The sequence below is a fragment of the Scyliorhinus torazame genome, chromosome 6 (assembly GCF_047496885.1).
Source record: "Scyliorhinus torazame isolate Kashiwa2021f chromosome 6, sScyTor2.1, whole genome shotgun sequence".
NCBI lineage: Eukaryota > Metazoa > Chordata > Chondrichthyes > Carcharhiniformes > Scyliorhinidae > Scyliorhinus > Scyliorhinus torazame.
Window position 1 is genome coordinate 291,550,476 of NC_092712.1, and position 26,346 is coordinate 291,576,821.

A 26,346-nucleotide genomic window follows, 5' to 3' on the forward strand; every position below is an offset into this window, starting at 1 on the left:
ATCCATACCAGGCCAATATCCCCAGTATCGAGGCACTGGTCACACTCGACCAGCTGCGATGGGTGGGCCACATTGCCCGTATGCCTTCCACAAGACTCCCGAAACAAATACTCTACTCCAAGCTCCGCATTGGCAAATGATCACTGAGAGAGCAGAGGAAACGCTACAAGGACACTCTGAATGCCTCCCTAAATAAATGCAAAATCTCCATCGACACGTGGGGAATCGTTTGCCTTAGAGAACACAAACTGGAGAAGAAGCACCCACGAAGGCATCCGCAAGGCCAGGTATAAATAGTGGACGGAGAGCGTAGAATCCAGAGCGTCCCACCGACCCACCTCCTCAAACACCACCTATCAAACCTGTGGCAGAGTCTGCTGACCCAGGATTGGACTATTCAGCCAACACATAACCCATCTCCGCAGAGTGGAAACAAATTGTCCTCGATCCAGAGGGACTGCCCAACAAGGAGAAGGAACGAGAGGTGAACAGTACTTGGTATGAATTAGGGCATCAGAGTTTGGTTTGACCTCAAGAAGATGGAGGCTGGGTCAGGAAATTATTGGAATTGTGCAGAATGGAGGTAACAAAATCACCAATAAGGGTTTCAGCAGCAAAACTGAGGCAGGAGGGGAGATGGGCAATATTATAGGCGTGCAAGTTGGCTGTGTTGTTGAAAGAGTGAGCATGGAGTCAGATGTTGAGCTCTGGGTTGAGAGAGTGGGACGGGGGGAGGTGGTGGAGGCTGAAATTACAAACAGTCCAGTTGAACCTCCAACTGTGGTTAGATGGAGAGGAATGGCGATGATGACTATTTGTATTTGTTTTATTGTCACGTGTACCGAGTTACAGTGAAAAGTATTGTTCTGCTTACAGTCCAGAGATCATTCCATACATGAAAAAAAAATATGAATACAGAATGTAAATAGACAAACACAGCCATCGGTGAAGATTACAGGAGTGCAGTACTACTCAGTAGAGAAAATGTGTGATGAGATCAGATCAGTCCACAAGAGGGTCATTCAGCCATCTGTTTTTGAATCTGTTAGTGCGTGTTCTCAGAGTTTTCTATCTCCTGCCCAATGGAAGAAATTGGAAGAGTGAATAACCTGGGGAGGGAGAGGGTCTTTGATTATGCTGCCCGCTTTCCCAAGGCAGCGGGAGGTGTAGACAATAGACGGGAGGCCAGTTCGGGTGATGGACTGGGCTGTGTTCACGATCTGTACTTTCTAACTGTCTTGGTTAGATGTCTTTCTAACATCATTGCCATACCAGGCTGTGATGCAGCCAGATAGGATGCTTTCTATGGTGCATCTGTAAAAATTGGTAAGAGTCAATGTGGACATGCTGAGTTTCCTGAGGAAGTCTAGGTGCTGTTGTGCTTTCTTGGTCGTAGCGTGGGTGGACCAGGACAGGTTGCTGGTGATGTGCCTTCCCACTTTCCAGTATTTAATTGGAGCACATTTCTGCTCATCCAGCTCTGGGATGTTGGACAAGTAGTGTGACAAAATTAGAGAGTGGGAGAGAGTTAGTGGCCAGTTCAGTCGAGCTGTTCAGCAACCAAGGAAAATAACAGCAAAACCCAGACTATTGCAGCGACAAGAAAATCCAAATCATTTTTCATAAAGCAGAAATAATGACAAAGTTAAATAATGCAGACGCTCACTCCCATGTTGCAGTTTAGTAAAAAAGATTGTTCATGTCACGGTAAATGTCACCTGATTGTGACTGTAATGCTGATTGTCGAGTGTTTAGTGGAATATCAGTTTAGTTACGTTATTATGGCGAATTAGTTACGTTATTATGGCGAATATTTCCTGGTGTTTTTGCAGTATAATAATCGCCAGTTTGGTTTCCCCGGCGTGTAAGGAATTGATACAGGTATTTTTTTCCTTTAATAATTCTTATGTCCAGCGATTTGATCGCCTTCTTATTAACCAGTTAATACCGCCCTTTCCACGCCACTCCACCAGAGTCCACAAAAGCAGGCTGATAAATCAGAAAGAAGTAGGAGCAAATGGCATCGATCCAAACCTTGAGCCGAAAGCAATCGTTTGAAATGTTAAAATTTGCAAAGCCAGCCGAGACAGCAAAGAGATAAGGCGGCTGTATCGTCGCTGTCTTAATTGTTTCAATGTTTTGTTGTGTTTAGCCCCAGTGCTGTGTGTGTGTGTGTTGATGAGTGAGAGTTGGAGGGCTCTCTCTCTCTCTCCACTCGCGACTCTGGTTGATGTTTTGGATGACATTGCGTGCAAAGCTTCTGATGACATTGAAAGGGATCCGGCACCTGAAATATAAGGAAGTGAGCCTTGCTCGGTTGAGTTATTCAGTGCCGGAAAACCATCACCCGGGGGCTACATAATCCAACCCCAATGATGATGAGCACCAACTTTCAGAGCCCGCTTTGGCTGGTTGTTCCTGCGCGGTCAGCGAGGTGCGCATTGTGATAGCGACTCGTACTGTCCCTGTGCGGGTGCAAGTGCATTCACAGTTGGAAGCTCCGCCAAAGGTCGCCTTGGGAACAGGTATGCCAATTGCACCCAGGTCAGTTGTCAGTTTCAGGGGCGGGAGAAATAGATATTAACTGCAACTTCCAGGTAAAACCGGGAATCCTGTGTTAATGCTGCAGGAATGTCACAATCACACACATTCACGTACAATGGCTTTAACAGCCAACTCTCTCAGTTTAGCTACACACAGGGATTTAATAGAGATTGGCTGTTCCCCCGGACAACACGTAGACTCGATTTACTGTATCTATTTTTTAAAATAACAATGCGAAGTGTTAAAGCTGATTTGTGCTTCCTGTCGTGTCGCTGATGGGGAGATTAAAGGATGGGACAATTAGGTTGACGTAACACTAACGCCTGCATCACTGAGAGAGAACAAGATATTAAAGGGGTTGCGATGGCAGAGACTTAAGTTGGACTGAACTCGAGTGACTAAAGTAGCACCTGTAACTTGTTGGCAGGTCTCAAACCATGATTCCGCTGGGCGAGTGTATGTACGCGGGCAGAAAACGGAGGAAACCAATTCAGAAACAGTGAGTACAGCACCAGAAACCGGATGAACAGCTGTAAAATGTCTAATTGTGTTGCTTTTGTTAAAATAAACGCACAGTCGGTGCCAGGTGCTTGGGGCAGGGATTGTTTTGAATATAATTGTGCCGGTCCCCTGCTGGTCTTTAACAGCAGAGTCCATTGTAGAATATATAGAAATATATATTTTAAAGTACCCATCAGATCTCGCCAACTAAGAAAATAAAGTTTATTGTAAAGGGCCCGGGATTATTTTGTAGCTGAGCTTTTCTCATGGTTAAAATAAGGGGAAAGGCGAAACTGAAAGACACTTCAAGTTGTCAGACAATTTCAACAGATGCATAAAAATACCACAATTCGTGTTTCAGTGCAGATGTTAATTATTGAACACATAGACCTGCAGAACGTTAAATATTTAGATACATCCAATTAATTATACAAGTGGTGTTATTGAATGTTCAGGTGCATATTTCAGTATTTGCAGCATACTTTTCGGAGATAGTTTTGTTGTGAATTATTGACTCGCATGCAGTCTCATTGTAAACTTCAGTCTAGTGAGTTTTGAAAATAAAACGTTTCTGTTTTTACACCAGCGGTAAGGTGCACGTTAGTGAAACAGCCCACAATAATGTCAAGGTTTCTATTCCTCTCTTCTTACGTTTTCTCCAGCAGCTCATATATTTGATGAACACTCGCTTCCCCCTCACTATTTGCAGTGGTCGCAATCCGATCAGTTTGCAGGTTGGAATTCTGAAATATATCCTCGCCTGATTTAAGTAATTGGATCATTTACGCCCCTTTCATACAGGGAGGGGGCTCAAGGCTTGTTTGCAACAAATACAACCCATGGTTATTTTTAAGCTGAGATTTTGCGTGTTTCGTGCCATTTTTATAATAAAACCTCCAATTACATTTTGAGTGCAAGGGCATTGCTTTATATGTTGGCTGTGCAGCTGCTGCTTTCTCTCATGTCAGCAGCAACGCGTATATGCCCGGTTCAGCGGTGTGAACGCGCGAAATACACAAAACAGATCAAATCAGCCCGGCTTCCACTCAAACTTAAGCTTCGGAAGCAGCAACGTCGGATATGGAGCATACTGATGCCGAAAAGGGGTTCCTCATATATTGATGAATGAGCCCCCCCCCCCCCCCCGCCCGCCCGCCCGCCGGCCGGCCGCCCCCCGCCCCCCATCAGAACAGAGTTCATTCGGGACCACTGCCTGATTTAACTCCACATCGAGCGCAGGAGAGGAGTCCGAGGTCGTTTGAAACACCTGAAATTAGCAAAACAGTAATAACCTCAAAATGGGATCAGCAGCCTTACCCCGTCCAGTTATGATGGACAAAGGGCGGGAGGGGAGCGGGTGGGTGGGTATGTTGAAAGGGAGCTGGCGGCCCAGAGCGCAGCCCTGAATTGTCGGTGGGCCTCTTTCTAATGTTTCAATCTGTCGCTGTGACACTTGCCTTGCCCATCACCCTTCTCCACGCTGGAAGTGGTTGGCTCCTGTGGCCACCAATTCTGATAAATTAAGCGGAGTATGACATTAGCATTGGCCCTTAAGTTTCCCATAAAATGGGGGTAAGGTTATAATTCACCTGAGACTATACTGGTAAGGCCTTGCAAGCATCCATCCCAGTTAGGAGCAGGGGCAGTAGACCATTGGGTCCCTTGGGCCTGTTCCGACCCTCTGTAGGATCATGGCTGATCTAAGACCACAAGACACAGGGGCAGAAAGAAATAGACCACTCGGCCCATTGAGACTGTTCTGTTATCATGGCTGATCTGATTATCCTCAACTCCACTTTCCCACCTTGATTCCCTTACTGATTTAAAAAGTTATTTATCAGGGACTTCTGTTGGCAGCATGTAGGGAGTCGTCGCACATGAGGCGGCTTCCACCAGGGTACTTTATTTTTAGCCCTTTATGTCCAGTTTTTGCGGCGAGTTTGGGTTAAAACTTTAACTATTTCGATGGGATCAGGTTTCCACACAGAACTACCCAGAAGGTTCAGGCCAAGGAAGCCAGCAAGTAAAGAGTAACCAACGGATTTGGAAGCCTCGAGGTTCTTCTCCTGGGAAAATGGAGGAGGCCGGTGCTGCACCGCTGGCCACTCCACTGACAATCAAGATGCTTACAGGCATCTTAGCAGCAGAAATTAAGAAACAGAGAGGCAGGCTGTCACTGTGGGCCTCCACAATTCAATAAAAGTGGCCCTGGCACCCATTCGGTCAGTGTAGGCGAAGACTGTAAAGGCGCATGGCAGGGCGTTACAGGGTGAGGAGATGGCTCTCTCGAAGGAGAGCGATCAGAATGTCTCCTTGAGTGGCTCAGATGGCAAAGTTGGCCGGTGATAATAAGGCATTGTGTGCCAAGGTAGATGATCTGTAGAATCGTCCCAGGAGACAGAACCATAGAATCATGGGGCTGCTGAAGTGACTGGAAGGCCCAAATCCGATGGACTTCATCTCAAAGATGGTGGGGTAGGGTGGAAGACCGTCCACTCCCGAGCTGGATCGAGTCCAGTAGTCACTCAGGCATAATCCCCGTTCCGGCGAGCCATCAAAGACAATTATCGTGAGGTTCCATAATTATTAGGCGAAGGAACGAGTCCTGAGGTGGGTGAAGGATCACCAAGGTTACAAATGGGAGAGCCACGCCATCTGGCTCTATCAAGTTGTGGGAGTCGAACAGGCTGAAAGGCGAGCAGCATTTAACAGGGCCAAGGCTGCATTGTACAAGAGTGCAGTTCGGTTTGGGATGGTATACCCTGGCCAAGGCTGCATTGTACAAGAGTGCAGTTCGGTTTGGGATGGTATATCCTGGCCATGGCTGCATTGTATAAGAGTGCAGTTCGGTTTGGGATGGTATACCCTGGCCATGGCTGCATTGTATATGAGTGCAGTTCGGTTTCGGATGGTATACCCTGGCCATTGCTGCATTGTATAAGAGTACAGTTCGGTTTGGGATGGTATACCCTGGCCAAGGCTGCATTGTACAAGAGTGCAGTTCGGTTTGGAATGGTACACCCTGGCCAAGGCTGCATTGTGTAAGAGTGGAGTTCGGTATGGGATGGTATACCCTGGCCAAGGCTGCATTGTATAAGAGTGCAGTTCGGTTTGGGATGGTATACCCTGGCCAAGGCTGCATTGTATAAGAGTGCAGTTCGGTTTCGAATGGTATATCCTGGCCAAGGCTGCATTGTATAAGAGTGCAGTTCGGCTTGGGATGGTATATACTGGCCAAGGCTGCATTGTATAAGAGTGCAGTAAGGTTTGGTATGGTATACCCTGGCCAAGGCTGCATTGTATATGAGTGCAGTTCGGTTTGGGATGGTATACCCTGGCCAAGGCTGCATTGTATAAGAGTGCAGTTCGGTTTCGAATGGTATATCCTGGCCAAGGCTGCATTGTATAAGAGTGCAGTTCGGCTTGGGATGGTATATACTGGCCAAGGCTGCATTGTATAAGAGTGCAGTAAGGTTTGGTATGGTATACCCTGGCCAAGGCTGCATTGTATATGAGTGGAGTTCGGTTTGGGATGGTATACCCTGGCCAAGGCTGCATTGTATATGAGTGCAGTTCGGTTTGGGATGGTATACCCTGGCCATGGCTGCATTGTATATGAGTGCAGTTTGGCTTGGAATGGTATACCCTGGCCAAGGCTGCATTGTATATGAGTGGAGTTCGGTTTGGGATGGTATACCCTGGCCAAGGCTGCATTGTATATGAGTGCAGTTCGGTTTGGGATGGTATACCCTGACCAAGGCTGCATTGTATATGAGTGCAGTTCGGTTTGGGATGGTATACCCTGGCCAAGGCTGCATTGTATATGAGTGGAGTTCGGTTTGGGATGGTATACCCTGGCCAAGGCTGCATTGTATATGAGTGCAGTTCGGTTTGGGATGGTATACCCTGGCCAAGGCTGCATTGTATATGAGTGCAGTTCGGTTTGGGATGGTATACCCTGGCCATGGCTGCATTGTATATGAGTGCAGTTCGGTTTGGGATGGTATACCCTGGCCAAGGCTGCATTGTATATGAGTGCAGTTCGGTTTGGGATGGTATACCCTGGCCAAGGCTGCATTGTATATGAGTGCAGTTCGGTTTGGGATGGTATACCCTGGCCCAGGCTGCATTGTTTCGGAGTGCAGTTCGATTTGTTTTAAAAAAAAAAAAAATGTTTTATTCAAGTTTTTTGGCCAAACATAACAATACGTAGTGTTTCTTTTACACAACAATAAAGCAATATAAATAACCGTGGCCAGTTTTAAACAAATAAATAAATAATATATAAACAAAAACAAAACTACATGGCAACTGCCTTGTCCAAAATAAATACTCTCCAAAAATACAATCCAACAATCCAATATACAATTACATATACCAAATATCTATACATATACAATAACATCCCTGAGAATCCGTCCGATTCCTTCCCCCCTCCCCCCCTGGGTTGCTGCTGTTGTCTATTTCTTTTCCATTCCCTCTATCTTTCTGTGAGGTACTCGACGAACGGTTGCCACCGCCTGGTGAACCCCTGAGCCGAACCCCTTAACACGAACTTAATCCGTTCCAACCTTATGAACCCTGCCATATCGTTTATCCAGGTCTCCACACCCGGGGGTTTGGCTTCCTTCCACATTAACAATATCCTGCGCCGGGCTACGAGGGACGCAAAGGCCAACATGTCAGCCTCTCTCGCCTCCTGCACTCCCGGCTCTTCTGCAACCCCAAATATAGCCAACCCCCAGCTTGGTTCGACCCGGACCCCCACCACCTTCGAAAGCACCTTTGTCACCCCCACCCAGAACCCCTGTAGTGCCGGGCATGACCAGAACATGTGGGTGTGATTCGCTGGGCCTCTCGAGCATCTCGCACACCTATCCTCTACCCCCAAAAATTTACTAAGCCGTGCTCCAGTCATATGCGCCCTGTGTAGCACCTTAAATTGTATCAGGCTTAGCCTGGCACATGAGGACGATGAGTTCACCCCACGTAAGGCATCAGCCCACAGCCCCTCCTCAATCTCCTCCCCCAGTTCTTCTTCCCATTTCCCTTTCAGCTCATCTACCATTATCTCCCCCTCGCCCCTCATCTCCCTGTATATGTCCGCCACCTTACCGTCCCCCACCCATGTCTCTGAGATCACTCTATCCTGCACTTCCTGCGTCGGGAGCTGCGGGAATTCCCTCACCTGTTGCCTCGCAAAAGCCCTCAATTGCATATACCGAAATGCATTCCCTTGGGGCAGCCCATATTTCTCCGTCAGCACTCCCAGACTCGCAAACGTCCCATCTACAAATAGATCTCTTAATTGTACTACCCCAGCTCTTTGCCCTTCTCCAAATCCCCCATCCATTCTCCCCGGAACAAACCTATGATTGTTTCTTATCGGGGACTGCACCGAAGCTCCCATCCCTCCCCTATGCCGTCTCCACTGCCCCCAAATTTTCAATGTAGCCACCAACACCGGGCTTGTGGTGTATTTCTTTGGTGATAACGGCAACGGCGCCGTCACCATTGCTTGCAGGCTAGTCCCCCTGCAGGACGCCCTCTCCAATCTCTTCCACGCCGCTCCCTCCCCTTCTCCCATCCACTTACACACCATTGAAACATTGGCGGCCCAGTAGTACTCGCTAAGGCTCGGTAGTGCCAGCCCCCCCCCCCGGTCCCTACTACGCTGCAAGAATCCCCGCCTCACTCTCGGGGTCTTCCCAACCCACACAAAACTCATAATGCTCTTCTCAATTCTTTTGAAAAAAGCCTTCGTGATCACCACCGGGAGGCACTGGAACACAAAAAGGAATCTCGGGAGAACCACCATTTTAACCGCCTGCACCCTACCTGCCAATGACAGGGACACCATGTCCCATCTCTTGAAATCCTCCTCCATCTGTTCCACCAACCGTGTTAAATTAAGCCTATGTAATGTACCCCAATTCTTGGCTATCTGGATCCCCAGGTACCGGAAGTCCCTTGTTGCCTTCCTCAACGGTAAATCCTCTATCTCTCTGCTCTGCTCCCCCGGATGCACCACAAATAGCTCACTTTTCCCCATGTTCAGTTTATACCCTGAAAAATCCCCAAACTCCCCAAGTATCCGCATTATCTCTGGCATCCCCTCCGCCGGGTCCGCCACATATAACAACAAATCATCCGCATACAGAGATACCCGGTGTTCTTCTCCCCCCCCCCCCCCCCCCTAAGTACTCCCCTCCACTTCCTGGAACCCCTCAGTGCCATGGCCAGGGGCTCAATCGCCAGTGCAAACAATAACGGGGACAGAGGACATCCCTGCCTCGTCCCTCTATGGAGCCGAAAATAGTCAGACCCCCGTCCATTCATGACCACACTCGCCATCGGGGCACTATACAGCAACTGTACCCACCTGATATACCCGTCCCCGAAGCCAAATCTCCTCAACACCTCCCACCAATAATCCCACTCCACTCTATCAAATGCTTTCTCGGCATCCATTGCCACCACTATCTCCGCTTCCCCCTCTGGTGGGGGCATCATCATTACCCCTAGCAGCCTCCGTATATTTGTATTCAGCTGTCTCCCCTTCACAAACCCAGTTTGGTCCTCATGAACCACCCCCGGGACACAATCCTCTATCCTCGTTGCCATTACCTTGGCCAGAATCTTAGCGTCCACATTCAGGAGGGAAATAGGCCTATAGGACCTGCATTGCAGCGGGTCTTTTTCCTTCTTTTAGGAGGAGCGATATCGTTGCCTCTGACATAGTCGGGGGCAGCTGCCCCCTTTCCCTCGCCTCATTAAAGGTTCTCATCAGTAGCAGGGCCAGCAAGTCCATATATTTCCTATAGAATTCAACTGGGAATCCGTCTGGTCCCGGGGCCTTCCCCACCTGCATGCTCCCAATCCCTTTCCCTACTTCCTCCGTCTCAATCTGTGCTCCTAGTCCCGCCCTCTCCTGCTCCTCCACCTTAGGAAATTCCAACTGATTCAGAAAGCACATCATTCTCTCCTTCCCATCCAGGGGCTGAGCTTCATATAATCTTTCATAAAATGCCTTGAACACTCCATTCACTCTCTCCGCTCCATCTCTTCCTCCTCATCTCTCACCCCCCCTATCTCCCTCGCTGCTCCCCTCTTCCTCAGTTGGTGGGCCAGCAACCTGCTCGCCTTCTCCCCATATTCGTACTGTACACCCTGTGCCTTCCTCCATTGTGCCTCTGCGTTACCCGTAGTCAACAAGTCAAATTCTACATGTAGCCTTTGCCTTTCCCTGTACAGTCCCTCCTCCGGTGCCTCCGCATATTGTCTGTCCACCCTCAGAAGTTCTTTCAACAACCGCTCCCTTTCCCTACCTTCCTGCTTTCCTTTATGTGCCCTAATAGATATCAGCTCCCCTCTAACCACTGCCTTCAGCGCCTCCCAGACCACTCCCACCTGAACCTCCCCATTATCATTGAGTTCCAAGTACCTTTCAATACACCCCCTCACCCTTAAACACACACCCTCATCTGCCAATAATCCCATGTCCATTCTCCAGGGTGGACGCTGTTCTTTTTCCTCCCCTATCTCCAGGTCCACCCAATGTGGAGCGTGATCCGAAATAGCTATAGTCGTGTACTCCGTCCCCGTCACCTTCGGGATCAGTGCCCTTCCCAAAACAAAAAAGTCTATCCGTGAATAAACTTTGTGGACATAGGAGAAAAACGAAAACTCCTTACTCCTAGGTCTACTAAATCTCCATGGGTCTACTCCTCCCATCTGCTCCATAAAGTCCTTAAGCACCCTAGCTGCAGCCGGCCTCCTTCCGGTCCTGGACCTCGATCTGTCCAGCCCTGGGTCCAGCACCGTATTAAAATCTCCACCCATTACCAACTTCCCCACCTCTAGGTCCGGGATACGTCCTAACATACGCCTCATAAATTTGGCATCATCCCATTTCGGGGCATATACGTTCACTAAGACCACCGCCTCCCCTTGCAATTTGCCACTCACCATCACGTATCTGCCCCCACTATCCGCCACTATGGTCTTTGCCTCAAACGTTACCTGCTTCCCCACTAGTATAGCCACCCCCCTGTTTTTTGCGTCTAGCCCCGAATGAAACACCTGCCCCACCCATCCTTTGCGTAGTCTGACCTGGTCTATCAGTTTCAGGTGCGTCTCCTGCAGCATAACCACATCTGCCTTAAGTTTCTTTAGGTGTGCGAGTACCCGTGCCCTCTTTATTGACCCGTTCAGCCCTCTCACATTCCATGTGATCAGCCGGGTTGGGGGGCTCTTTACCCCCCCCCCCCCCTTGTCGACTAGCCATCTCTTTTTTCAATCCAGCTCCTCACCCGGTTCCCATGTAGCCGTATCTCCCCCCAACGGCGCCCTCCCGCCCCGACCACCACACTACATACCAGCTCCCCCTTCTCCCCAGCAGCAGCAACCCAGTTAACCCCCACCCCCCCCGCTAGATCCCTCACTAGCGTAATTGCACCCCCCATGTTACTCCCAGAAGTCAGCAAACTCTGGCCGACCTCGGCTTCCCCCCAAGACCTCGGCTCCCACTGTGCGAGGCCCCCTCCTTCCTGCTTCCCTGTTCCCGCCATGATAACCATAGCGCGGGAACAAAGCCCCGCTTCCCATTTGGCCCCGCCCCCAATGGCCGACGCCCCCAGCTCCTCATCCTCCCTCCCCCCCTCCCCCACGACATGGGGAAGAGAGAAAAGTTACAGGGTCGCAGGATTGACAACTTGGGAAATCATCTCTTCCCCCTTTTCCCCCTCTTCACCCCACCACTTTGTCCCAAAGCCGCTTACTCCAGTTTCTCCTCGACAATAAATGTCCACGCCTCTTCTGCCATTTCAAAGTAGTGGTGTTTCCCTTGATGTGTGACCCACAGTCTTGCCGGCTGCAGCATTCCAAATTTAACCTTCCTTTTGTGCAGCACCGCCTTGGCCCGATTAAAGCTTGCCCTCCGCACTCCAATCTTGATATACGCGGATCACCGCGTTCTCCCACCTACTGCTCCGAGTTTTCTTTGCCCATCTGAGGACCATCTCTCTGTCCTTATATCGGTGAAATCTCACCACTATGGCTCGAGGAATTTCTCCAGCCTTCGGTCTTCACACCATAACTCGATAGGCTCCCTCCACCTCCAACGGGCCCGTCGGGGCCTCCGATCCCATTAACGAGTGCAGCATCGTGCTCACATATGCCCCGACGTCCGCCCCTTCTGCACCTTCGGGAAGACCAAGAATCCTTAAATTCTTCCTCCTCGCATTATTCTCCAGCACCTCCAGCCTTTCCACACACCTTTTGTGTTGTGCCTCGTGCATCTCTATCTTCACCACCAGGCCCTGTATGTCGTCCTCATTCTCAGCAGCCTTTGCCTTAACGACCCGAAGCTCCTGCTCCTGGGTCTTTTGCTCCTCCTTTAACCCTTCAATCGCCTGTAATATCGGGGCCAACAGCTCCTTCTTCATCTCCTTTTTAAGTTCTTCCACGCAGCGCCGCAGGAACTCTTGTTGGTCAGGGCCCCATATTAAACTGCCTCCTTCCGACGCCATCTTGCTTTGTGCCTGCCTTCCTGGCCGCTGTTCTAGGGGATCCACCGCAATCCGGCCACTTTCCTCTCCTTTTTCCATCCGTGTCCAGGGGGGATTCCCTTCTGGTTTATCGCACAGTGTTTTTAGCCGTTAAAATTGCCGTTGGGGCTCCTATTAAGAGCCCTAAAGTCCTTTCCACCGGGAGCTGCCGAAACATGCGACTTAGCTGGTCATCGCCGCACCCGGAAGTCGCAGTTCGATTTGTGATGGTATACCCTGGCCAAGGCTGCATTGTATAAGAGTGCATTACGGTTTCGGATGGTATACCCTGGCCAAGGCTGCATTATATAAGAGTGCAGTTCGGTTTGGGATGGTATACCCTGGCCAAGTCTGCATTGTATAAGAGTGCAGTTCGGTTTGGGATGGTATACCCTGGCCAAGGCCAGATTGTATAAGAGTGCAGTTCGGTTTGGGATGGTATGCCATGGCTGCATTGTATATGAGTGCAGTTCGGTTTGGGATGGTATATCCTGGCCATAGCTGCATTGTATATGAGTGGAGTTCGGATTGGGATGGTATACCCTGGCCAAGGCTGCATTGTATAAGAGTGCAGTTCGGTTTGGAATGGTATACCCTGGCCAAGGCTGCATTGTATATGAGTACAGTTTCGTTTGGGATGGTATACCCTGGCCCAGGCAGCATTGTATGTGAGTGCAGTTCGGTTTGGGATGTATACCCTGGCCAATGCTGCATTGTATAAGAGTGGAGTTCGGTTTGGGATGGTATACCCTGGCCAAGGCTGCATTGTATAAGAGTGCAGTTCGGTTTGGGATGGTATACCCTGGCCCAGGCTGCATTGTATAAGAGTGCAGTTCGGTTTGGGATGGTATACCCTGGCCATGGCTGCATTGTATATGAGTGCAGTTCGGTTTGGGATGGTATACCCTGGCCAAGGCTGCATTATATAAGAGTGCAGTTCGGTTTGGGATGGTATACCCTGGCCAAGGCCAGATTGTATAAGAGTGCAGTTCGGTTTGGGATGGTATACCCTGGCCATGGCTGCATTGTATATGAGTGCAGTTCGGTTTGGGATGGTATATCCTGGCCATAGCTGCATTGTATATGAGTGGAGTTCGGTTTGGAATGGTATACCCTAGCCATGGCTGCATTGTATAAGAGTGGAGTTCGGTTTGGGATGGTATACCCTGGCCATGGCTGCATTGTATATGAGTGCAGTTCGGTTTGGGATGGTATACCCTGGCCATTGCTGCATTGTAAATGAGTGCAGTTCGGTTAGGGATGGTATACTTGGCCAAGGCTGCATTGTATATGAGTGCAGTTCGGTTTGGGATGGTATACCCTGGCCATGGCTGCATTGTATATGAGTGCAGTTCGGTTTGGAATGGTATACCCTAGCCATAGCTGCATTGTATATGAGTGGAGTTCGGTTTGGGATGGTATACCCTGGCCATGGCTGCATTGTATATGAGTGCAGTTCGGTTTGGGATGGTATACCCTGGCCAAGGCTGCATTGTATATGAGTGCAGTTCGGTTTGGGGTGGTATACCCTGGCCAAGGCTGCATTGTATAAGAGTGCAGTTCGGTTTCGGATGGTATACCCTGGCCAAGGCTGCATTATATAAGAGTGCAGTTCGGTTTGGGATGGTATACCCTGGCCAAGGCTGCATTGTATAAGAGTGGAGTTCGGTTTGGGATGATATATCCTGGCCAAGGCCGGATTGTATAAGAGTGGAGTTTGGTTTGTGATGGTATATACTGGCTAACGCTGCATTGTATAAGAGGGGAGTTGGGTTTGGAATGGTATACCCTGGCCAAGGGTGCATTGTATATGAGTACAGTTCGGTTTACGATGGTATACCCTGGCCATGGCTGCATTGTATATGAGTGCAGTTTCGTTTGGGATGGTATACCCTGGCCCAGGCAACATTATATAAGAGTGCAGTTCGGTTTGGGATGTATACCCTGGCCAATGCTGCATTGTATATGAGTGCAGTTCGGTTTGGGATGGTATACCCTGGACAAGGCTGCATTATATAAGAGTGCAGTTCGGTTTGGGATGGTATACCCTGGAGAAGGCTGCATTGAATATGAGTGCGGTTCGGTTTGGAATGGTATACCCTTGCAACGGCTGCATTGTATAAGAGTGGAGTTCGGTTTGGGATGGTAGACCCTGGCCAAGACTGCATTGTATATGAGTGCGGTTCGGTTTGGGATGGTATACCCTGGCCATGGCTGCATTGTATAAGAGTGCAGTTCGGTTTGGGATGGTATACCCTGGCCAAGGCCGGATTGTATAAGAGTGCAGTTCAGTTTGGGATGGTATACCCTGGCCATGGCTGCATTTTATATGAGTGCAGTTCGGTTTGGGATGGTATACCCTGGCCAAGGCTGCATTGTATATGAATGCAGTTCGGTTTGTGATGGTATACCCTGGCCAAGGCTGCACTGTATAAGAGTGGAGTTCGGTTTGGGATGGTATACCCTGGCCATGGCTGCATTGTATAAGAGCGGAGTTTGGTTTGCGATGGTATATCCTGGCTAACGCTGCATTGTATAAGAGTGGAGTTGGGTTTGGAATGGTATATCCTGGCCAAGGCTGCATTGGATATGAATGCATTTCGGTTTGGAATGGTATACCCTGGCCATGGCTGCATTTTATATGAGTACTGTTGGGTTTGGGATGGTATATCCTGGCCAAGGCTGCATTGGATATGAATGCATTTCAGTTTGGAATGGTATACCCTGGACAAGGCTGCATTATATAAGAGTGCAGTTCGGTTTGGAATGGTATACCCTAGCCATGGCTGCATTGTATATGAGTGGAGTTCGGTTTGGGATGGTATACCCTGGCCATGGCTGCATTGTATATGAGTGCAGTTCGGTGTGGGGTGGTATACCCTGGCCAAGGCTGCATTGTATAAGAGTGGAGTTCAGTTTGGAATGGTATACCCTGGCCATGGCTGCATTGTATATGAGTGCAGTTCGGTTTGGGATGTATACCCTGGCCAATGCTGCATTGTATAAGAGTGGAGTTCGGTTTGGGATGGTATACCCTGGCATAGGCCAGATTGTATAAGAGTGCAGTTCGCTTTGGGATGGTAGACCCTGGCCATGGCTGCATTGTATATGAGTGCAGTTCGGTTTCGGATGGTATACCCTGGCCCAGGCTGCATTATATAAGAGTGCAGTTCGGTTTGGGATGGTATACCATGGCCAAGGCTGCATTGTATAAGAGTGCAGTTCGGTTTCGGATGGTATACCCTGGCCCAGGCTGCATTGTATATGAGTGCAGTTCGGTTTGCGATGGTATACCCTGGCCAAGGCCGGATTGTATAAGAGTGCAGTTCGGTTTGTGATGGTATACCCTGGCCAAGGCTGCATTGTATAAAAGTGCAGTTCGGTTTGGGATGGTATACCATGGCCAAGGCTGCATTGGATATGAATGCATTTCGGTTTGGAATGGTATACCCTGGACAAGGCTGCATTATATAAGAGTGCAGTTCGGTTTGGGATGGTATACCCTGGAGAAGGCTGCATTGAATATGAGTGCAGTTCGGTTTGGAATGGTATACCCTTGCAACGGCTGCATTGTATATGAGTGCGGTTCGGTTTCGGATGGTATACCCTGGCCAAGGCTGCATTGTATAAGAGTGGAGTTCGGTTTGGGATGGTAGACCCTGGCCAAGACTGCATTGTATATGAGTGCGGTTCGGTTTGGGATGGTATACCCTGGCCATGGCTGCATTGTATAAGAGTGCAGTTCGGTTTGGGATGGTATACCCTGGCCATGGCTGCATTTTATATGAGTGCAGGTCGGTTTGGGATGGTATACCCTGGCCAAGGCTGCATTGTATATGAATGCAGTTCGGTTTGTGCTGGTATACCCTGGCCAAGGCTGCACTGTATAAGAGTGGAGTTCGGTTTGGGATGGTATACCCTGGCCATGGCTGCATTGTATAAGAGTGGAGTTTGGTTTGCGATGGCATATCCTGGCCAAGGCTGCATTGTATAAGAGTGGAGTTCGGTTTGGGATGGTATACCCTGGCCAAGGCTGCATTATATACGAGTGCAGTTCGGTTTGGGATGGTATACCCTGGCCCAGGCTGCATTGTATATGAGTGCAGTTCGGTTTGGGATGGTATACCCTGGCCCTTGCTGCATTGTATATGAGTGCAGTTCAGTTTCGAATGGTATACCCTGGCCAAGGCTGCATTGTATAAGAGTGCAGTTCAGTTTGCGATGGTATACCCTCGCCATGGCTGCATTGTATAAGAGTGCAGTTCGTTTGGGATGGTATACCCTGGCCAAGGCCGGACTGTATAAGGGTGCAGTTCGGTTTGGGGTGGTATACCCTGGCCCAGGCTGCATTGTCTCAGAGTGGAGTTCGGTTTGGGATGGTAAACCCTGGCCATGGCTGCATTGTATATGAGTGCAGTTTGGTTTGGGATGGTATACCCTGCACGCCTCTGAGTGACTTATGATATGAAGGATTACATTTCCAGTGCACCGGAGGAGGCTGATAGCCCGTGCTTTTTAGGAAGCAAGGGCTGGGAGCGAGTTAATTGTAACTAGGTCAGGGTATACCATCCTAATTACGAGGTCTTCGTATTGTTGGGAAGGGAATGTGGTTATGGGGACTTGTTGGGGTTTCTTGTACAAGTTTGTATTTTCTTATTCTTTTGTGGGATGGGTGTTTTTTCCTTGTTTATTAATGTTGGACAGGGCTCGGGGACTGGTTGTTATGGCTATTTATTTGTCTTTAATCCGGGCCACCCTGCTGGCTGAAGTGTTAGCTAATGGAAGTGAAGTGGTGGGGGTAGCTGCAACTCACTATTAAATTGTTTTGTTTGAGGTTAGGGTCCGGATCTGAATGGATTTCCCATCAGGTCCTGTCAGAAATTTGCAGGGTAGTTGTTCCCACTGATATTGGAGATGTTTAATGATTCTTTGTCCTGGTGGATATTTCTGGTTGCATTGGGATAGGCCTCTATTTCCTTGATTTTGAAGAAGGATAAGGACCCTACAGAATGTGGGTCACACCGGCCTATCTTATTGCTGAATATTGATGCTGAAGTTCTGGCAATACAATTGGAGCCCTGCCTTCCAGGGGTGATCTCGGAAGAACAGGCACGTTTTGTCAAGGGTCGGCAGCTGTCGGCCAATATACCTTGATTATTAAAGGTAGCCATGATGTGGAGATGCCGGCGTTGGACTGGGGTGATCACAGTAAGAAGTCTTACAACACCAGGTTAAAGTCCAACAGGTTTGTTTCAAATCACTAGCTTTCGGAGCGCTGCTCCTCCTGAGGAAGGAGCAGTGCTCTGAAAGCTAGTGATTTGAAACAAACCTGTTGGACTTTAACCTGGTGTTGTAAGACTTCTTACTTGATTATTAAATATTGTCCTTTCCTCCTTTTCTCCTGAACCAGAGATGATTGTCTCAATGGATGCCTAAAAAGCATTCAATAGTGTGAGTGGGAGAATCTATTTGAGATTCTTGGGAGGTTTGGTTTCGGGCCAAAGTTTATATCTTGGATTTGTCTTTTGTATAGGGCTCCTACCACAAGTGTTGACACAAACGCCTTGAGCTTGGGTTACTTTCAGATGAACAGGGGTACGGGCAGGGTTGTCCATTGTCTCTGTGTCTACTTGCTTTGGCAATCGAATCACTGACCATAACTTTAAGATCTTCCACTGAGTGGAGGCTGATAAAGCAGGGAGGGAGGGAGCATAGGATGCCCTTGCATTGCAGATGATCAGCTTCTTTACATCACAGACCCAGTCTCCACCATGAGGTGCAAGCTGAATTTGGATAAGAGTGAATACTTTCCAGTGAATCCCCCAGGGAAGGAGGGGTGGCCAGTCTGGTGAATGGGTTAAATCTGACTTGCAAAGTGGGATAACCTCTCCTTGTCCTTGGCGGGCAGGGTTCAGACTGTTAAAATGAATGTCCTCCCAATGTTCCAGTGTCTCCCTATTTTTCAGCCTAAGTCTTTCTTTGCTAGAGTCAACAAAGTGATGGCTTCCTTCATTTGGGCGGGCAAGGCCCCAAGGATTCGTAGGGTGCTTCTTCAGAGAGAGAGAGACAGCCGGATGGCTTAGCTTTACCAAATTTGATATTTTATGACTGGGCAACTAATATTGAAAAAGTACTGAGGTGGCTCAAGGATCCAAATTCCATATGGGAATAGCTAGAGTCGAGCTCTTGTAGTGGTTCTAGCTTAAGGGCCTTGGTAACTGTCTCGTTTCCGTTTTCCCCTGCAAAGGTTACCTCAAGTATGGTAGTGGTGTCCACTCTGAGGATTTAGAGGCTGTTTAGACAACATTTAATTTCAGCTCCATGTCGTTGTTACCCCTATTTTTACGAATCATCTCTTTGTGCCAATGGGTTAAGACTTAAGGTTCAGGTCATGGGTGAGGAGGGGCTGCAGTGGTCTGGGGACCTGTTTGTTGACAATAGGCTTGTCCGTTTTGAGGAGCTGTTGGACAAATTCCAACTCCCGAGGACTAATTTATCCAGGTATTTCCAAGTTCGTGATTTCTTGCCTAAGGAGATCTTTTCAATTCCCTTGGCGCCTTCACCCTCCCTCTTGAATAGGAGCTCATTTCTGGCTGAGTTGGGTGAGGGAATGATTTCGGACATCTATGGAAAAATCCTGTTGGTGGAGCAGGCTCCGTTGGATGAGGTGAAGAGGGAGTGGGAGGGTCAGCTGGGTCAGGTTTCTGATGGCGATGTGTGGAGTGAGGCTCTTCACAGGGTCAACTCAACCTCCTCCTGTGTTAAGCTCAGCTTGACTCAGTTCAAGGTGGTGCACAGGGCGAATCTGATCAAGACAAGGATCAGTGATTTTGTCTTGGGGATGGAGGAAAGATGCGAACGTTGTTCACGGGGTCGGGGGAGGGGGGGAGCGAATCCCATTGTGTTGGTCGTGTCCTAAACTTGTAAGCTTCTGGGTGTCCTTCTTTAAAATCACATCAGTGATTCTTGATATCAAGCTGGAGTCTTGTTCGCTGGTGGCCATTTTCAGTGTTTCGGACTCACAGGTGCTGCAGACGGGGGTGAAGGTGGATCACCTCGCCTTTGCATCATTGATATCCCTGAGGCGAGTTCTGCTGGGGTGGAGATATCCTACTCCGCCTAGGCCTGGTTGGGTGGCCTAATGGAGTTCCTAAATCTAGAGAAGGTCAAGTACATCATTAGAGGGTCGGTAGAAGGGTTCAACTCCAGGCTGTTTAGCACTGGGGCTGTTTAGCACAGGGCTAAATCACTGGCTTTGAAAGCAGACCAAGGCAGGCCAGCAGCACGGTTCGATTCCCGTAACAGCCTCCCCGAACAGGCGCCGGAATGTGGCGACTAGGGGCTTTTCACAGTAACTTCATTTGAAGCCTACTTGTGACAATAAGCGATTTTCATTCACTCATTCATTCATTCATTTTCGAGATGGCACCATTCATTTCCTTTTTCAGAGAGTTAGTCACCGTCAGCTGTTAGGCAGGAGTTTCGTTTTTAGTTATTTGTTGAAGGGTTGGGTTTAGTGGGGTTGTTAATAATTGATTATGCTATTCATACATTGTACCTTTATGTATGTGTTGTTTATTTTGTTACAATGAAAAAATACTTCAATAAAAATATTTTTTAAAAGCTGTCCATCCCATAGCCTCTGCAGCTCTCTTTGATAAAGAATCCCACAGATTCACTACCCTCTGAGAGAAGAAATTCCTCATCATCTCTGTCTTACATGGATGAATCCTTACTCTGAGATTATGCCCCCTGAGCTGAGACACTCCCACAAGGGGAAACAACCTCTGCATGTGCTGTTGATGCACAAAAAAAAAAATTTTCAACAAATTTCTCCCCTAACCTTTGGAGGGAGATTTTTTTTAAAGCTGGGGTGTAGATCTGGCATTGGGATTGACCACTCTTTATCAAACCATTTCACTTTAATGAGGGTAAAGCAGGCGACAGACCCAAACTGGCCTTTCCTTCCCTGACAGTCTCTCTCTCTCTCCCTCCCACCATTCTTGCCAGAGCAGGTGCTGTTGAAATCAGGACTTTAAATCTTTGCTCGGGATTGTTACTGACCAGTTCTTCTTGGTGGAGTGGCCTGAACATTCAGTCCGCTGTGTGTTTCTTTGGGAGTGTGGAAGGAGAGGGGTTTGAAATGGATGATTGGGATTTGACACCAATTGGTTGGAAATAATCCTTTACTGAAGTCAATCAAGTCTTTGCGATGTTCAAGCAATAATGTTACAGAGAAAAAAACAATAATACCTGTTGTAAAGTCCAAAGATGTGCAGGTTGGGTGGATTGGCCATGCTAAACTCCCCCTTAGTGTCACAAAAATGTCTTGGTTAGGTGGGGGAGTGGACCTAGGTAGGATGCTCTTTCGGAGGGTCGGTGCAGACTTGATGGGCCGAATGGCCTCTTTCTGCATTGTAGGATTTCTGTAGAGATTCTATGTAACCTTTGCATGTTTGTTTGGCCACCTCTCTCTCTTAACGTCCCCCGGATGTTTGTTTGGCCCTTTCTCTCTCTTAACACTTCCCTACTTTTAGAAATTCAAGTTTTCAACAGAGTTCTTTATACTCTTTTCACGCAAGCTCCCTGGATTCGCTATTCTCATTCCTTGACTCCCTTAGCAGAACTGTTCAGTGCCTGTGCATACTCAAGCCCCCATTATCTTGACAACTCCCACATTTTCTACTTTTTATCTTATTTGCAAAACGCTTGAAGCTGCAGAGTAAGTATGTTTCAGCATGGCCCTTCCGCATTTGGGTAGCTATTAACGTGACAATTTTTCTTTGGCCGCTATCCTACGATGCCTAACAATCTGATATTTATAAGAATGTGCTATTTAGGCATTTGAAATGATTATTCCTAAGCGAGTAGCCCAGGTGTCTTAACATTATAAACCATCTAAGCATGAGATCGGTATCAAGTCATAACCTTACAGGTGATGGAGAAAAGTATCGGGCCGCCTCCTTCAAGTTGTGTGAGGGTCTGCGTGTGTGTGTGTTTTACAGCTGCTCAACATCTAGCGTGATTTGAAAAGTATTATTAACTTATGTTTCTAAAGAGTTTATTCTAGCTATAAAGACACTGTTGAGTGATTTTGTTCTGTATATTGAGCTGTGCACAGTTACAAGTAGTCTATAAAACTCTAGAGTCAGAAATCTTAAGCAGCATTGAAATAAACGTCTGCATCATCTAGCACAACACATTTTGTGAATTCGCCCCCTTAATGACCCATTTCACTCATTGGGGAATTACTTATACAGTTGCATGTCTCAGGTATGGAACCTTTCAGCAGGCATGTGAGATTTTACTCTCACTTAAATAAATGGAAAATCCTGAGATGCAACATCTGAAGCTGCGCTCTTGTCGAGGGAGTCTCTGTACCAGGAGAACACATTAAAGAAGCTGATTGCATAGTTAATTATGTTTCCTGAGCACACACTTGCAAAGTATTACAGGCATTGTACCGTGCAATTAAAATTCAAATTTACTTCTATTTTCAACTCCAGAATGAAAGTTGTCAGCAGTGCCTCAATGGATTGCACTCACATCTTTTTCTTTTAAATATTTTTATTCCTCTCATTTTCCACTTTTTCATCAAATATACATCCAATAAAAGGTAACCAACAATAACAAATACAATAGCAATCCCCAACCAGCATCCCCTTCAACATGCAACCAAAACCTCCCCCCTACATCCCTAACACAAAACAAGAAAGACCAAAAGAGAATCCATGGACTTCCCATACATGATAAACAATACCCTCAACTCACCCCCACTAATATTCAATGGCACCAATTCTTCAAAGTGTAAGTTAAACAATGCCTGTGAATTGTAGAACCCTTCCATCCTCCCCCTCAGCTCAAAACTCACCTTCTCGAGCGTCACAAATTCCAGCAGGTCCCCGCACCATGCCAAGTCACAGGGTGGAGAAGCTGACCTCCACCCCAGCAGGACCGGCCCCGGGCAATCAGCGAGGCAAAGGTTGAAACATTTCCCCCCACATCCGCCAGCAGCCCGGGCTGGTCTGACACTCTGAAAATGGCTTCACAGGGACCTGGGGCGGGATTCTCCGATATCGGCACGATGTCCGCCGACCGGCGCCAAAAACGGCGAGAATCAGTCCGGCATCGCACTGCCCCAAAGGTGCGGAAGACTCCGCATCTTGAGGGGCTGAGCCTCACCTTGAGGGGCTAGGCCCGCGGCGGACTGATTTCCGTCCCACCAGCTGGCGGGAAAGGCCTTTGGTGCCCGCCAGCTGGCGCGGAAATGACTTTGCCGGGCGGCGCATGCGCGGGAGCATCAGCGGCCGCTCATGGCATCCCCGCGCATGCGCAATGGAGGGTGTCTCTTCCGCCTCCGCCATAGTGGAGACCATGGCGAAGGCGGAAGGAAAAGAGTGCCCCCACGGCACAGGCCCGCCCGTGGATCGGTGGGCCCCGATCGCGGGCCAGGCCACCGTGGGGGCACCCCCCGGGTCCAGATCACCCCACGTCCTCCCCAGGACCCCGGAGCCCGCCCGCCAGTAAGAGAGGTGGTTTGATTCTCGCCGGCGGGACAGGCATTCCAGCAGCGGGACTTCGGCCTATCACCGGGGGGGAGGGGGGGGGGGGGCGCCAACTGGCGCGGTGCGATTCCCACCCCTGCTGAATATCCGGTGCCGGAGAATTCGGCAACCGGCGGGGGCGGGACTCACGCCAGCCCCCGGCGATTCTCCGACCCGGCGGGGGGGTCGGAGAATCCCGCCCCCGGTTCTAAACTCACATGTACCACCCGCGAGATGATCTTAAACACCTCCCTCCAATACTCCTCCCGCCTCGGACAGGGCCAAAACATGTGAACATGATTTGCGGGGCTCCTCCCACAGCTCTCACATACATCCTCCACCCCCCCAAAGAGTCACGCACGAGGTTGAGGCATTTACCCTGCGGAGCACCTCATACCACAGCTCGTCCTCCATACCTTCCCCTTACTCTTCCTCCCACTTCGCTTTAATCCCCTCCAGTGGTACAGATTGCACTCTCATCTTGAGTCAGGAGCTCGAGGTTAAAGTTCCACTCCAGAGACCTGAGCACAAAATCTGCACTGTTGGAGGTGCTGGAGTTTTGGATGAGATGCTCAATGTCAATCCTCTCTGCCCTCCCAGATAGACTTTACAGAGTCCAAAGAGAACAAGGGTGGCTCTATTGGTGTCCTGGCCAAATTTATCTCTTAACCTAGCATCATTAAAATTTATACACTAAGAGGCAGGGAAATGGATTTACCCCTTTTGGGATAGCATCTGACAAGTGTGACATTAAAAGTGAAGCGAGTGATGTGGGCGGGTAAAACCTCGCGGGTGAAGAAGGTGCTGCTAGAGCAGGGTTTGGGGGGGGCGGGGGGGGGGGGGGGTTGCTGGCTTTTCCAAACTTTATAAATCACTACTGGCCAGCGAATATAGCGTTGGTCAGGAAATGGGTAGTGGGGGAGGGTTCGGTGTCGGAGCGGATGGATGCATCCACATGTAAAGACACGAGTTACGGCTGTGTTAACGGCGCTTCTGCTGTTCTTGCCGGCCAGGTACTCCACAAGCCCGGTAGTGTTGGCGGCCCTGAGGGTGTGGGGGCAGTGGCGGCAGCACATGGGGCTGGAGGGGATGTCAGTGTGGGCACCAATATGCGGCAACCACCAGTTTGTTCCGGGGGGGTCTGCATGGGGGAGTTTCGGGGGTGGCAGCAGATGGGGATCGAGCGGTTTGGGGATTTGTTTATAGATGGGGCCTTTCTGTGTTTGGAAGAGTTGGAGGAGGAGTTTCAGCTGCCCTTTGGGAAGGGTTTCGTACTTGCTGGTGAGGGACTTTATGTGGGGTCAGGTTTCGACGTTCCCGCACCTAACGCCCCAGGGACTACAGGATAAGGTAGTGTTGAAAGTGGGGGATCAAGTTCGCCCTTAGGAGATCGATGCTAGGATTTGCCTGGAAGTGGCAGCCGTTTATCGACTTCTTTGGGAAAAACTAAACTGTCAGCAGTGGGGGTGAGGGTGGGTGGGCGGTTCCTCTATAGCTTTTCCAGTGGTTGCACCTGACTGTACCTGAAGAAGGCCCAGCAATCCAGATATAAATGAATGTCAGATGGTTCTGTACTCTGATTTCCTGTAATAATGTCAAACAGATCAGCATTCCTGCATCCATATTTCACTATTAGAGTTTGTTTTAAAATCACTGGTCAGCTCCTGCTCTGTGGAGAATCATTTTCAATTGGTGAAGATGACTGTCAACCAAGCCCAAAATGCTGACAGGCAAGTATCAGTGACCGGACATGATCTGGAATGTCATCATGCTAATGTCCTGCAACACCTACCAGTGCATTCTGCCATGCTCCCAGATGGACAATGAACTGTAACATTGTAGTGTGTTGATTGGTCCATCCAGAAGACAGGAAGGAAAATATATATCCACGTAACTTAGCTACTTTATAAAGGGTGCGATTTAACGGAAACATTTCTAGGTGTCATTTCGGATGTGATTGGCGAGATGTTACTTAACACCACATTGGCGAGATTGCCGGACTCGTGACTCAGGGTCTCGTCACTCTCTTCACCCCTCCCCCACAAATCAATGGCTGACACTCTGCACCCTTCCCACATCCGATCTTCCTATTTGTTCGTCATAACCCCTGGCACCCAACAGCGCAACCCCTTCATGTCCAGGTGCTTTTCCCACACATGCCACTTGCTATAGACTCTCCCGATCCATCCAGCTCACGGCTCACAAAGCCTTCTCTTTGTTCCCAGAGAAGATAATCCATAATAAGCAGGAAGGGGCAAGACGGGGGCAGAGAACCAGAGATCCCAGTCCTCTCCCTGTGAGGAACAAGCCTCGGAGATTGTGGAGTTGTCCGAGGAGAGAGCAGTCACTGACAGTGAGGTTGACCTGTGTCGTAGAGGTGAGGATTCACTGCCTCTTCACCCAGATGACCTGTCTCGAATGATTTGTTCATGTCAGACAAAATTATCCTTCCCTCTCACTGACCACATGTCCATTGTCTCACATGATCTTCATCTGATGGTGCCTGGCCTTCCAGAATCATCCCCCCGCCCCGCCCCACACGCACACACACTCCCAAGAGCCCACCATCGAGGCATGACAGCTATTGCCCCCCCACCTTCCACCAGCACAGAGCCACACACCTCGGTGGGTAACATTAGTGGACAGGCTTCTGGGATGCAATCTGGTGAGCACCACACAGTTGCACACCAAGGGAGTCAGCAGTCAGAGGCCTGCTGGATCTCAATACTCAGCTGAGTCCCAGTCAGTCGCTGAGCCTCTGGATAAGATTATCCCAGAGCTGATGCAGATGCTAGGACGGGGCTGTGAGATTCCGGAGGGGATGTCCACAGCATTCCAGCAAGTGCACGGCTGATTGGAGGAGTCCCAAAGGCTGCAGTCGCAGGAGATCATGCCAACAAAGCGTGGCCCTGAGGCCAACACTGCGAGGGTGGCGACGGCAGTGGGACAGCAAGAGTTGGAGTTGTGCAGAATTGGTTGTTGTAAAAAGGTAGTTACAGAAATGTAATATAAACAGTTAAAGATATTGGGTGTTATTCAGCGGACTTGAGTTGAAGTCTGCTGAACTGCACACGCAGCAGGGTGCTTTTTGGCGCCTTCTGGGCTGAGAAACATCCCGCTATTCAATGGCACTTTGCAATTTCTTTGGCCTTGGGGAGATTCTCTCCCCCGAGGCCACACTTAAAAGGATTTTCTCGCTCGCAGGAAAG

General features: G+C 49.1%; 1 protein-coding gene across 3 annotated transcripts in view; it reads left to right on the forward strand.

The window, feature by feature from the left end:
- Positions 1–2,213: 2,213 nt before the first annotated feature.
- The window catches only part of LOC140425500 (uncharacterized), a 290,281-nt gene continuing 266,148 nt past the window's right edge, over positions 2,214–26,346 (forward strand). For 2 of the 3 annotated variants that reach the window (XM_072509834.1, XM_072509836.1), the window contains exons 1-2: positions 2,214–2,525; positions 2,972–3,043. In XM_072509834.1, the coding sequence (XP_072365935.1) occupies positions 2,982–3,043 (62 nt within the window). In that variant the 5' untranslated portion in view covers positions 2,214–2,525; positions 2,972–2,981. Of the gene's footprint in view, positions 2,526–2,854; positions 3,044–26,346 lie in introns of those variants that run through there. The other variant, XM_072509835.1, reaches the window with a different exon arrangement.